This window comes from Carcharodon carcharias, chromosome 20, assembly GCF_017639515.1.
Source record: "Carcharodon carcharias isolate sCarCar2 chromosome 20, sCarCar2.pri, whole genome shotgun sequence".
Taxonomy (NCBI): domain Eukaryota; kingdom Metazoa; phylum Chordata; class Chondrichthyes; order Lamniformes; family Lamnidae; genus Carcharodon; species Carcharodon carcharias.
In genome coordinates, this window is record NC_054486.1 from 81,628,280 (window position 1) to 81,643,182 (window position 14,903).

General features: G+C 38.2%; 1 protein-coding gene across 4 annotated transcripts in view; it reads right to left on the minus strand.

Annotated features, from left to right (window-relative positions):
* The window catches only part of fancm (FA complementation group M), a 125,877-nt gene that overhangs the window by 41,820 nt on the left and 69,154 nt on the right, over positions 1–14,903 (minus strand). For all 4 annotated transcript variants that reach the window (XR_005946289.1, XM_041214698.1, XM_041214699.1 and 1 more), the window contains exons 11-13: positions 14,446–14,692; positions 8,884–9,038; positions 4,770–4,922 (exon numbers count right to left, since the gene is read on the minus strand). Coding sequence is in view for 3 of the 4 variants with exons in the window: in XM_041214698.1 (XP_041070632.1) it covers positions 4,770–4,922; positions 8,884–9,038; positions 14,446–14,692 (555 nt within the window). In the remaining variant the exon portion in view is untranslated. The remainder of the gene's footprint in view (positions 1–4,769; positions 4,923–8,883; positions 9,039–14,445; positions 14,693–14,903) is intronic.

The following is a 14,903-nucleotide window of genomic DNA, read 5'->3' on the forward strand; positions in this document are numbered from 1 at the left end:
AATAATCAAAAAATGTGGTTTTACTCCATTACAATTTTTTTCTTTATTCACAGTTCAGTTAAAATTAAAAATCAGTGCTGAGTTAAAGGTAGAATGCTAAGTAATAAGCATTTTATGGCTATTATCCATGTGTTTATTTTTCCTAGGAAGTTCTCCTGAGCTTCATATACTGTTTTTAAGTAATGTAAGCAATGATAATTACTCATCATCTTGCTGGGGCCAATAGTTATTGCAGTCACGCAATTGACTACCCAAATATTAAAAAGTTCTTAGAACAATTTGAAGCAATAAGTACAATCTCCTGGTTCCAATTAAGGTGAAGCTCTTTTAGGAACTTCACACATTAATGCCCTTCCCTCACAATCAATAAATAGTCTGTCCAATGTATTTAAATGATTCATCTGCATTGTAGACCATGATAAAATCATTTGACAGATTAAACATATCCCTAAACGACAAAGCTGACTTGTACAGTTAACTAAAGGTCAAAAAATGAGATAAGTAACGGCTCGGGGTGGGGGGGGGAATTAGCCCTGTAATGTCTAAATGCTAAATCAATTTCAGATGAGTAACTGTCTACAGTTGGTCACTTTCTTTCAGTTCTACTTACTTGCAAGCTTTATTACTGTTATGCGTTGCTATCCAGCTCACAATGTCATATAAACTTGCTCCCTTGCCAAAGGAAATATGAAAATACATTAACCTCCTTTTACAGTAGCCTTGACATAGATGGTTAGAAAACTGAAAGGAAGTGAAATGGTCATTTGCAGATCTAATCCTCTTATATATGTTCCAGTTTCTACAGTAACCAAGAGGTACACCAAAGCCCAAGTGGTATTTTCAATTTCGCTAACAATGGTTTTATTTACATCCATAAAATCAGGGCAGCAAGTCTGTATCAGAAAAACATCCAACTCTGTCAGCAGTGTTTTAGTTTTCATGATGCAGATATTATAAAACCAATGAACTAAAAAAAACAATGAAAATCCAGAATCATACAAAACTGAATGCTAATTTACTGAATCCAATTTATAAACCCTTTCTTTAAAGTACTAGTATCCATTAGACAATTAAAAGACAATTTCAAGATGTTGCTGTTAAAAAAAACAGGAATTTCTCATTTGAAACCAAGCACTGAATTCCCACTATGTAACTGAAGCCAATTTTTAAAACTCCTCAAATTTCATTTTTGTATTGAATAAAGGAAACAGAAGAGAAATTTGGTTTAGGTTCATAGCTGCTTGTATTTTTCTCCCTTTATCTGACTGTTGTGCTCAAAGTAGGTTACTGGGGAATAGAACATTTTCTATTACAGGCACCTAAATCTGCATCAACCACTGTGCATCCAAAATCAGTTCTGTGTTACAACATGCCCCTCCTGCCCGAGTTTTGTTGATCACACCAGTTATGAGAAAATGGGCTTACAGCACAATACAGTAACAATGGGGATGTAGCACAAAACTGGTGTGTACAATAGAAAATAATGCATACTAGTACATTTGGAAGATGCCAATAACTAGAACCTGAACAATACCCAAATTATTATCCTTACAGGCAGGCATTAGACGAGATTCAATTCTCAATCTGGGCTAAATTCAATCTATGGTCCATCTAACCAACTGCCCAATATTGTTAAAAGCAAAAAACTGTGGATGCTGGAAATCCAAAACAAAAACAAAAACGCCTGGAAAAACCCAGGTCTGGCAGCATCTGCGGAGAGGAGCACAGTTAACATTTCAAGTCCGAATGACCCTTCAACAGAACTAAGTAAAAATAGAAGAGAGGTGAAATATAAGCTGGTTTAAGGGTGGTGGTGGTGGTGGTGGTGGTGGTGGGTGGGTGGGTGGGTGGGGGGGTGGGGGGGTGGGTGGGTGGGTGGGGGGGGGGTGGTGGGCAGGACACACAAGTAGAGCTGGATAAAGGGCCAGTGATAGGTGGAGATAACCAAAAGATGTCACAGACAAAAGGACAAAGAAGTGTTGAAGGTGGTGATATTATCTAACAAATGTGCTAATTAAGGGTAGAAAGCAGGACAAGCAAGGTACAGATAGCCCTAGTGGGGGTGGGGTGAAAGAATCGAAAAAGGCTAAAAGGTGGAGATAAAACAATGGATGGAAATACATTTAAAACTTATTGGAAATAGGTGGGAAAAGAAAAATCTATATAAATTATTGGAAAAAAAAGGGTGGGGGGAGAATCGGAAAGGGGGTGGGGATGGAGGAGAGAGTTCATGATCTAAAATTGTTGAACTTAATGTTCAGACCGGAAGGCTGTAAAGTGCCTAGTCGGAAGATGAGGTGCTGTTCCTCCAATATAGTTCCCAATATAGTTCTTTTCTTTCTTTCCCTTAATTCCCAAAATGATATTTATTGGTTCATCTGATAAGTGCAACGTGTAACATTAATTCGTTACCATATTTTTAAAATCACAATCACAGGAGTTAGGAAGAGTAGAGCTACAGCCTGTTGAGCCTTCTCTGCCATTCAATACAATCATGACTGATCTTGGGCTTCAACTCCACTTACCCACCCGCTCCCAATGTCTTTCGATTCCCAGAGTGGCCAAAAATCTGTCTATCTCAGCATTAAATATATTCATGGAGCATCCACAACCCTCTGGGGTAGAGAATTCAAAAGATTCACAACCATTTGAGTGAAGAAATTTCTTATCTCAGTCCTAAATGATTGCCCCTTTTCCTGAGACTGTGCCCCCAATTTAGATTCCCCAACCAGGAAAAACAATCTGTGTCTACCCTGTCAAGCCCCTTTAGAATCTTGTATGTTTAAATGAGATCACTTCTGATTCTCCTCAACTCAAGAGAATATTGACCCAATTTAGTCAATGTTTCATCATAGGAAATCTTCACATCCCAGGACCAATCTAGTGAACCTTTGCTGTACTGCCTCCAATGCAAGTATTTCCTTCCTTAAATATGAAGACCAAGATGGCTCACAGTATTGCAGATGTGGCCTCACCAAAGCCCTCTACAATCGTTGCAAGACATTTTTATTCCAGTGCTCTAACCCCCTTGTAATAAAGACCAACACACCATTTGCCTTCTTAACTACTTGCTGTACCTACAGGTTAACTTTACGTTCCTTGTATGAGCACACCCATGACTCTCTGAACATCAACATTTGCAAATTTCACGTCTTAAAAAAATTCTGCTTTTCTATCCTTATGACCAAAGCAAATAACCTCTCACTTCTCCTTGTTATGTTCCACCTGCCATCCTGTTGCCCACTCACTTAACCTGTCTATATCTCTTTGCAGCGTCTCTGAGGTCTTCCTCCATAGCTTCAATTTCAACCTAGCTTTGTTTCGTCAGCAAACTTAGAAGATATGGAGAGAAATGTATCTAAGTCATTGATATAGACTGTAAATAGCTGAAGCCCTAATACTGATCCTTGCAGCATTCCACTAGTCAAAACCTGCAAACTTGAATATGTCCCATTTATTCCTACTCTCTGCTTCCTGTCCATTAATCAATCCTCTTCGATGTTAATGCATCACCCCAACTCCACGAGCCATTATCTTGTGTAGCACCTTATCAAATGCCTTTTGGAAATCCAGGTGTACTACATCTACTGGCTCCCTTTTATCTACCATACTAGTTACATCCTCAAAAGGATTTCTCTTTCGTAAAACCATGTCTTAAAACCTTATTCTAATCATACTAAGCTTTTCTAAGTGCAGTGGTAAGACTTCCTTAATAATTGATTCCAGCATTTTTCCAATGGTTGATGTTAGGCTAACTGTAGTTCCCCATTTTTTCTCTCCCTTCTTTCTTAAATAGCAGTGTTATAGTTGCTAACTTCCAATCTGCTGGGACTGTTCCAGAATTGAGGGAATTTTGTAAAGTCATTGCCAGCATATCCACTATCTTTGCGGCAATCTCTTTTAGAACCTGAGAATGTCAGGTCCAGGGGATATGTTGGGTTTTAATTCCTCGACTTTCTCCAATACTTTTTCTCTGTAGATGTTAATTAGCTTAATTTTCTCACTCTTATTAGCTCCTCAGTTACCCTCTATATTTGGTATGCAACTTGTGTCTTCTAGTGTGAAAACAGACACAAAATATTTGTTCAATGCCTCTACCATTTCTCATTCCCCATGTTAATTTCTCCTGTCTCTGCTTCTGAGGGACCAGTTGGCTACTTTAACTACTGTCTTCCTTTTTATATACTTTTCATACAATCTATTTTTATATTCCTGGCTAGTTTACTCTCCTATTCTATTTTTTTCCCTTTTTATCAAATTTTTGGTGATCATTTACTTGGGTATTCAAAATCAAATTCATGTAAAAATTCAAACATTAAACTCACATCAAACCTGTTACCAGGCAATTGTACAATGAGGTTTTGATATTTAAAAACTTGTAGATCTGTCTTTGATTGCTCAATAATGCACATCTTTCGTTAATCAGACAATATACAGATTTGAGTTATTTTCAATTTGTTGAAGGAAGAAATCATGTAACAAAAAAGGGGAACTTTCCGTCAAGTGCATGTTACAGCTAGTCAAGAATGCATTGCTGCTGACATGGGATTGGACTAGTTAAGTCATGAGGTGTGATCTGGAAGGAACTCAAAGAGAAAAGAAAATGGGAGATAATCCAACTTATTCTAACAAAATATGCAATTTATAATTTTGCTGGAAGCAAATTTATCAGTGCAATTTATAATTGTTCTTGCAGATTGTTAAGTAGTTCTTTTTGTACTCAGCTGATAAATTAAAAAAAGCTACTTTCTATAGGTTATCTCACTGACCGCTTCTTGTCTCATCAAATCGATCATGTCCATAATGCTTATGAAGTGCTGGCAGCGATCTGAATGGTCAACCAAATGGGTAGGAAATGGTCGATTTTGCCAAAGGCTCCACTCAGACAGAGAAAGCTCATGAATTGCACCACTCTTATGTTCCTGTAACATACAAATAGAAATAATTTGAAAGTTATAAACAATAAAGTTAGATTTTTCTTCTATTTTTCCTACTTAATCATAGTCTGGTTTTCTTTCTTCAATAAAAGATAATGTAAGTTACAAAGGTTTCCACAACAAATTTTGAAGGTAGAATCTGGTAGAATTTACAGGAGGTTTCCTTTTTTGAAGAATAATACTCTATTACTACTATAAGCTACAGTGCCTTTTAACGAAGAAAAGTATCCATCAGTGCTGCACAGAGGCATAAGAAACTGAATGCCAAGCCAAAAGGAGATATATGGAGAACTGAATAAATGTGTAATCAAAAGGGTGTGTGTTTTAAAGAGCATCTTCAAGGTGTGATGAGGCAAAGGAGTTAAAGGAATGACTTTAAAAGCATGTGGTCTAGGTGGCTGAAGGAGCACCACCAATTTGGGGGTGCGGAAGGGGGAATGCATAAGCTGCCAGAGAGTAGGGATTGAGAGGTTGTAAAATTAAAGCAAGACTATGGGAATGGGCAAGGCCATGAATGGATTTAAGCCTGAGGATGAGAACTTTAAATTGCTGGTGAAAGAGCGAGCCAAAATAGCATTGCAATGACAGGGGTAATGGGGACTTGGTATGGGATGGATACAAGCAACAGAGCTTTGAATGAGCCGAACCTTAAGGACAGCATTAGAATTAGACAGTCTGGACACAGCAAAAGCACGGATGAGAGTTTCAGCAAAAGGGCTGCAGTAGAGTTGGAGATATGTAATTTTTCAGAGGTGTAAGATGTTTTTTATGATGAGGGTGTAGAATAGTTCAGCGTCTGATAGTAGGTAACAGAGAGTCTGCTTTAGTATAAAACAGTGGCCAGTGAGAGGGATGGAACTGGGAGTAAAGGTATAAAGGTGCGTGAGAGAGGGGGTGCAAGAGAGAGAGAGCGCAAGGGAGAAAGAGAGAAAAGAGGTGGGGGGGGGGGGGGGGGGGGGGGGGAGAGAGAGAGAGAGAGAGAGAGAGAGATAGGCAGGCAAGACAGAAAGAAGAAGAGGCCTCCAGAATATATTCTCAAAATCACCACCTTGTCAATCATGACTACTTAGAATAATGGAATGTTGTTGTGATGACCATTGAACAAGAAGGTTCAACAGTAAGTTAAAAGCTTTTCATTAGGTAGTACAAATATAACTGCTACCATTTGTGTTCTGCACTTGGATTCTGTTCTGACTGATGGCTGGTAAATAAAACAAAATTCTAGGGCACTATAAGGTCACAGAGCAACACGACTTTCCTGATTTGATAATATCAAAGAATATAGAAAGCAGCTTTGTAAAGAAAAGGGTGAGATGACCTGGCTAAGGAGGATAGCATTGCGGTGCAGACTTTGCGAAAAGAAAGCACTGGTTCTAGGCACCTTATCATGCTCCAGAGGGGGCGTGAGCTCACAGCCCTCTGACTACCAAGCCAAACTGGCTCAGAAAATGATGTGTCCCTTGGAAAAATCCAGGTTTTCGTAAACATGAATGAATCAAAGTGGAGGAAAGTTTTTCAGACCATTTCAGTTCATCCAAAAGGAATCTACCATTTTCTCCCTTTTTCTTTCCCACAATCACAACATCAATATGTCTCTTAAATGACCTTCTGCTACTTTGCAACCGATCAATGGGCTAAGGCAGGCCTCCATGATAAAAAATCTGCCACAGCCAGTGTTATCAAGAACTAAGTGAAGCTGAAACTTTTCATCAAGAAAAAATGATGGTGCTGTTAATTGAAGTGACTACAATAAATTACACTGAATTAGTAAAAGGAATATTGAAAGAAATAAAGCAAGACTCGGATTTATGGAAGGCTTTCCATAACTCAAAAAGCTCCATGTAATGAAATACTTTTGAAATGTACAGTAGACACTGTTTTAACGTAGGAAATGTGAACATACGAATTAGGAGTAGGCCACTCGGCCCCTCAAGCCTGATCTGTCATTCAATGAGATCATGGCTGATCTGATTTTAACCTCCATTCCACACTCCTGCCAACTTCAGATAAACTTTCGCCCCCTTGCTTATCAAAAATTTATCTACTTCTGCCTTAAAAATATTCAAAGATTCTTTCGAGTGAACACTTAGGAGTGTTCCAAAGACTCACGACCCCCAGAGAGAAAATTTCTCATTCCGGTTTTAAATGGGTGACCCCATATGTTTAAACAGTGACCCCTAGTTCTAGATTCTCCCACAAGTGGAAACATCCTCTCCACATTCACCCTGTCAAGACCCCTCAGAATGTTTCAATCAAATTGCTTCTTACTCTTCTAAATTCCAGCAGATACAAGCCATCCCTGTCCAGTCTTTCCTCATAAGATAACCTGGCCATTCCAGTTATTACTCTAGTAAAACCTTCTCTGAACTGCTTCCAATGCATTTATATTCTTCCTTAAATGGGACCAACACTGTATGCAGTACTCCAGATGTGGTCTCACCAAAGCGCTGTATAACTGAAACATAACTTCCCTACTCATGTTCAATTCCCCTTGCAATAAATGATAACGTTCTATAAGCTTTCTTAATTACCTGCTGTACCTGCATACTAATCTTTGGCGATTCATGCGCCAGACCCCTCTGCATCTCAGACCTCTGCAATCTCTCACTATTTAGATCATATGTTTCTTTTTTATTTTTCTGCAAAAATGGACAATTTCACATTTTTCCCACACTGTACTCCACTTGCTAGATCTTTTCCCACTCACCTGTCTATATCCTTCCGTAGCCTCCATATGTCCTCTTCACAGTTTACTTTTTAACCTTAGTGTCATCAGCAAACTTAGCAACCATACCTTCGGTCCCTTCATCCAAATTTATATAAATTGTAAAGACTTGGAGCCCCAGCACTGATCCCTGTGACACACCACTATCTACATCCTACCAAACAGAAAATGACTCATTTATGCCTACTCTTTGTTTCCTGTTGGCTAGCCAATCTTCTACCATGCCATGAGCTTTTATTTACTGCAATAACATTTGATATGGCATCATATCAAATGCCACTGGTTTGCTTTTATCCAGAGCACATGTTACTTCAAAAAGCTACAATAAATTGGTTAAACATGATTTCCCTTTCACAAAACCATGTTGACTCTGCCTGATTGCCTTGAATTTATCTAATTGCACCATTATGTCTTTAATAGCTTCTAATATTTTGACTATGACAGATATTAAGCTAAATGGCCTATAGTTTTTGCCTATACTTTGTCTCCCTCCTTTTTTTTAAATAAAGGGAGTTAAATTCACTATTTTCCAATCTAATGAAACTTTCCCCAAATCTAGTGAATTTTGTCAAATTAAAAACATATCAACTATCTCACTAGCCACTTCTTTTAAGGCCCTAGTTGAAATTCATCAGGACCCAGGGACTTGTCAACCCACAGTTCCAAAAATTTTCTAAGTACTACTTCCCTGATGATTGCAATTTTCTCAAGTTCCTCCCTCCCTTCCAGTTCCTTATTTACAGTTATTTTGTGGGCTGACAATTTGCACATGGCAAACTCTCACAAGTAGCAATGTGAAAATGACCAGATAATACATTTTTGTGATGCTGATTTGGGATAAATAATGGTCAAGACACGGGGATAACCCCTGAACTTCTTCAAAATCGTGCCACAAAATCTTTCACATCCACCCGAGCAAGCAAATGGGACTTTGGTTTAATGCCACTTCTGGAATATGTCACACTCCCTCAGTACAGAAAACGTCAGCCTTGATTTTTGAACAAAGCAAAGAAATTGTTGGTGCATGTATACAATAAAGACTTAAGTGTGCCTTTCAGAAATAAACCTCATACAGAACAGATTGGGGTCATTCAGCTAAAGAGAACAGCATTATGGTACAAACTTGCGAAAAGGATGAATTGATTTTTATCCTCCCACAACATAGGCAATGGCATTCTTTGTGTATTGTGGCTGAAGGAATGCAGAATTTTGGTCACTTACCACAGCTTTTGATTCATCCTTTACAAACTCAAATGAAATTGGCATTAATTTTGGCGTCCCTAAATCATCACTTTTCAATCGAAATTTTCTATCCCAAAATTCAAATTCTTCTGGAGTCAACAAACCATCTTCCTTGGACTTGGTCTGTTTTATCGCTGCAAAAACAAAATAATGAACCTTTACAATATCAAATGATTTCATTGATGTCATTCAACAAAACAGCTTTAGGATACCATCAAATGTGTATTTTAATGTGTGCATTTCCCTCAGACAAATAACTTACAACAATTTATATTTATATGCTACCTTTCACATAATAAAACCTCCCAAGGTCCTTCACAAGCAGCATTATAAGACAAAATATGACAGCAACATAAGGAGATACTGGGTCAGATGACCAAAAGCTTGATCAAAGATGTAGGTTTTAAGGGTGTCTTAAAAAAGGAAAGCATGGTAGAGAGGGAGATATGTCAGGAAGATATTCCAGATTTTAGAATCTAGGCAAATGAATGCACAGTCACCAATGATGGAGGGATTAAAATCGGGGAAGCTCAATAGGTGAGAATTAGAGGAGTGCAGATTTTGGAGAGTTATGGAGCTGGAGGGACAGAAGGTACTTTTAAAAAGCCTCCGTGGTCTGTGCCCAGATGTGATAGAACAACATCTTTCCTCAGCAGATTCTCCTGAATAAGCTCTACAATTAGGGAGGGCAGTAACTTGAAAAGTTATCAAGGAAGTCACCTTGCCCTTTAAAATAAAAGCAAAATACTGCGGATACTGGAGATCTGAAACATAGAGAGGAAATGCTGGAAAATCAACCGGTCTGGCAGCATCTGTGGAGAGAGAAACAGAGTTATCTGGAGTTCCAAAGAAGGGTCATATTGGACTTGAAATATTAACTGTTTCGCTCTCCACAGATTATCCCAGAGTGTGCTGGAAAAACTCAGCCATTCTGTTTTTATTTCACCTTATCCTCTATTCCCTCCTAATCTACAAAGTGAATCTAATGCATTAAACATTTAGCATTTATAAAAGAAGTGACCCATTTAATGAAGAAATTAATGTGTTAATTACACTACTGGAGTAAAAATTAAAGTATATCATGCAGCATTTTGGTCATTGCCAAAAAGCTAGTCAACACAAGACACAGAAAACACGGGAACTCAAAGGAACCTTGAATGCCTTGCTGTTGGAGGGCAGTCAAACACCTGTAAGAACCTAGACAGTGACTCCTCGAAGGTCAGTTGTTTATAGTTAAAAACAGATTGATAAAGCTTATTTTTTAAAAATGTTTTTGTAGAAGACAATGGACAATGCCAGCTTATTTTGTAACAGCTACAGAGACAAAGGCGATTTATTTTAAAAAGCCAATACACAGACACAGAGACATAGGTCAGCCCATCTTTAGGACACAAAGGGTTGAGTTCTGAGAAAATTCCCCTTAAAAGGTTGAGACAATGACACTCCATACTATTAAGGAATTATGCTGGATTGTAAGTATAATCTTCTTTAAATCAATATTTTTTGAATATCCAAATTGTTTATTAAGGTAGATTTAAAATTGTATGTATCTTAGCAGAATTGTCATGTTATAATTGGCTTTAATTACCATCTATGATACAGCATTCATTATTTCACCATGTCTTCTTCTCCATTGTCTCCTACAATTTAAATCTAATGCATTAAACATTTAGTATTGTAAAGGATGTGATAATATAATCTATAATTGATTCTTATAATAAATATAAAAGAGCGGTATTCTCATATGTATATCCTCACAAACCCACACATAGATAATAACCTAGAATTCTTAAATTAGGATTCTAATTGCTGATATTGGTAAACTTAAAGACAGGGTTTTTTCCTGCTATAATGTACCTATTGATGTATTCTACCCTGAAATAATTGTGCTGGTTCGAAAACTCCTAAGAGAGAGGACATTTCATTTCAGGACCCAGGCCATAGCTGGTAAAGCTGACTAAATTCCTTTAAGGATTTGAAATTTCTCTTAGATGAGATTTTAAGCTAACAAGTTTGACTGGATAGGTTTACCCTGTCGGGGATAAAGATAGTAGCACCATTAACAGCATAACATTATTCACTCAGCCTTTAAAATATTTTTACATCAAGAGAGATACAGGACTCATCCAAAGAACCTAGAATGGACACTGTGCCAGATAGATAGAATTTTGGACGTCTGCAAAGATGCACGATTCCAATAGCAATATCTTTGCATGTACAGAATTTTGGTAAGATTGCATGATCTTTGAACTACAGTTTGTTTCCCAACGAAGTGGAAATGAGTAAAATTGTTGTGATCTACTCTGTGTAATATCTCAGTTTAATTCTCACTGTGAAAATCACAAATTTTCTCTCATTGGCAAAAAAATGTTGCTGTCCTTCCTCTATGAACAGAGGTAACCTGCAAGCTGACCTTGAATGAAAGTAAATTCACAGAAACACAAAATAGATTTTTGTACACAATTACAGAGCTGAAAGCCTCACATCAACAAATTGCAATAGAAGAGACCAAGGACAGTTCAACATGTTTATTGATGGAAAATTGTAAGAAAATCAGATTCATGCTATGAAGAATAAGTAGGCAGGCATTTCAATAAAGAAAAATGAAAGTTCTAATGAGTGAACTAAAAGAAAGTCACAAGTTAAAGTTACCAGAGAAAACACTAAGATGTCGAAGACTAACACAAAGACCATGCCCCACAATAATCATTTATTTTCACCCAGGTTCCCTCTTCCATGTGGCAATTCACTTTCACACAAAGTTTCTTGATTGGGTGATCTTTATTTGCACGTACAATAGAGAGGACGAAGGGGAAGAGAATGATGAAAAAGAGCAAAATAAAAACTACCAGACTACAGATTTCATAGCCTGCTAATTCTGTTAAGTGATAAGCTGACAGCATTCTGTACAGTTCTAAACTATGCAGATATCAATCAAGTGCAGGATGAAAAAGACAGCCTGGTCCATGCAACCTACAACATGGAAAAACTGCAGGACTGACAGCTGAACCACAAGATCAAGTCAAATAGTAAAACACAATTAAAGCAAAGCTTCATGTTTATGTCAAATAAGGAACCACTATGACAGCACCTCAACAAAAAGTCTTTAAGAAACACCAGTCTTCTGCCTATGTTGCCAACTCCAATTCATATTTAGTCAACTATTTATGAGGATGATACCAGAACCAAGGGGGTATGACAATCTGGAAAGACTGAACAGGCTGCAGTTCTCTTCTATAAAAGAGAGAACTGAAGGGTGAAGTAATACAAGCTTTTAGAAAAAGGTTCAATAGGGAAGGCGTGGACAAGATGTTTCCACTTGTGTGAGGTGTCTAAAACTAGGGGTCACAAATATAAAATAACCACCAAGAAATAAGGAAGTCAGGAAAAACTCCATTATGCAGAGAATGGTTAGAATTTGTAATTCAGTACCATAGAGTGGTGATGCAAATAGGTAACTAGCTAAATATATGAGGGAGAAAGGGTGAAAACAAACAGAAGGTTAAACTGATAGGGCTGAATCATCGGGGTGGGGGGGAGTTGATGGGCGGGCGCGCTTCCGATTGGCGTCCCCGATCGGAGGCGCGGCGCCATTTTACATGGGTGGGCCAATTAAGGCCCGCCCAGCATGATGTCCGCATGGAAGCGCTATGCACGAAAGAGCGCACTCATCTCCGAGGCTAAGTGCAGCCTCAGGGAGATTGGCTCTGAATGTGAAAAAGCTCAAAATAGAAAAATAAAATTTCCCCTAACATGTTCCCTAATGTGACAATGTCACATGAGTTGGGACATGTTCATAATTTCCAAAAAAACTTTATTAAAATTTTTAAAACCCTACATGAAACCTCATCCCGCCCGTGGATGAGGTTTCATGCTTTTTCTAGTTCATGCCGGGGCTCCTGGCCTGCCTGCCAACCTTAAGGTTGGACAGGCAGGTCCACTAATTACTTTAATTGCTCTGTCAATGGCCTCAATTGGCCATTGACAGGTCAGCAGGCGTTCAGCTGATTTTGCTGCAACCCCGACTTCCTGAAAATTTAAATGGGGCATGGTGACGTCTGGAGTTCCACCTGACATCACCGTGCGGGCCCCGCCCCCCCCCACTCGCCGACAGTAAAATCCAGCCCATTGGCTTCAATGAAGTCGGGTTTGGATGAAGGCTCATACAGACCTCAGACAACTGACTTATTTGTGTGCTGTAAATTCCATTTAACGGTAGCACAACCAGAGTTACTAAGGTTATCTCCAAATTGTATCCAATAGTCCAATGCAAAAACAGGTTGCTTGCTCATTAGGGCTGCAGCTGGACTACTCAGGCAAGTCGAATAATTTTTCTCTAACATCAGTTTATAGTTTTCCAGAGGCCTAGAGTAATAATTCCAAGAACGCAAGTTCAAATCAGACGATGGCACTTGGGAGAGCTTTTTTGAAACTGGTTAACAAAACAGGTCAAAAAAACTGATATCAGTAAAAGCGAATTGGAATCTCTTCTACTGTTATAAAAATCCACTTTGGCTCAATAATGTCCTTGCGCAAAGGAAACCTGACATTCTTACCTGGTCTAACTACGTGATTTCTGTCTCCCAAACCAACTTGGTTGACTCATAGATACCCCTCGGAAATTGCTAGCAAACCACTCAGTTTATCAAACCGCTATAGAAGTTTACCCACTGTCATGTTTTAAGACAACTCGAGCAAGATATGCCAACCTTGCCTGAGATGCTCACATTCAGAGAAATATGCTTCCTGTATCATAATCATCGATATTGGATGGGTATTTTCCAAAGGATTGCTTGTGGTTTTTCTTGATTAATAATTCACAGCATGTGGGAATTGCTGGTAAGGCCAGCATTAATTGTTGTCCTTGAGAAGGTGTCAGTGAGCGGCCTAATAGAACCCCTGTAGTTCATCTGCAGTAAATAATATTGGTGTAGTATAGGCCAGACTGAGATGCTTCAAGGCTGTCATGCTGACTTAGTTTTCAAATTCCTCTTTAAATTTGAGCCTATTAACTTTGATATTATAAGCTCGAAAGACGTGGCATGAATGGCTATGCTACATCAATAAGACATAGAAGCTGAAGAGGGAAAGCTGCAAGAGTGACAAAAGAAAGAGAGCAAAAAAACTATGTCCAGCTCAAGAATACCAAGAACTTGAATTGCTGAATTTTAGCACACTCGGTCAAACCATATGCTTCAAGAAGCTACCAGGCTCTCTAATTGCAGTGACAACACAGGCAGAAGTGATAATTAAAGATTTTTGGGAGGTTCTTGTACACTATATTGTTGCACATAACAAACTAATCTATACCCCTTGAATGAATTAATTCTAAACTGCTCAAAATCAAAATTAAACCTTAAAGGTCACAACTTGGGTGTATCTCTCACAAAATCCATGCAATCATTCAACAACTTCCTAAATTAATATGGAACTTCTTTTGAGACCATAAAGAAAAATCAAAGTTAAACCCCATTGTTTTAATTCTAGATTAGTTAATCTATTCACAAAATGCAGAAAGTGCCACTTAACCTTTCAACATACTTGGGGTTCTGGAGTACATGAACGACTCTGGAAGTACAATACTTGACTTTCTTCCTTGTTTTGATGAATGACTTGAAGCAGTGCTGGATTCATACTCGCCAGTAGTTATGTGCATCATATGTGCAACAGGATTCAAACCGTTAGGGATCATGCGTGGATTATTAGCGTAAAGGTGAAAGGATTTGTTCCCATTTCCTAGAATGGTTTTGTAAATGTTCCGTTTGGAACACTGACTCTGGTTGTAGTTCTACAAACAAATATAAAATGATTTTTAACCGTAAGTTACTTCATACATAATTAAGCAATACTATTTGTTCTCCCATTATATTGTTCAAAAAACCTCTTCCTATAACTGTTTCTCTACATTTTTTACTTCCCTTTCATATTGCAATTGTTTTCATCTCCCTATTTTGTTGTTTCTTTGCATTACACAACACAAACAGATCCTTTTCTCAAAG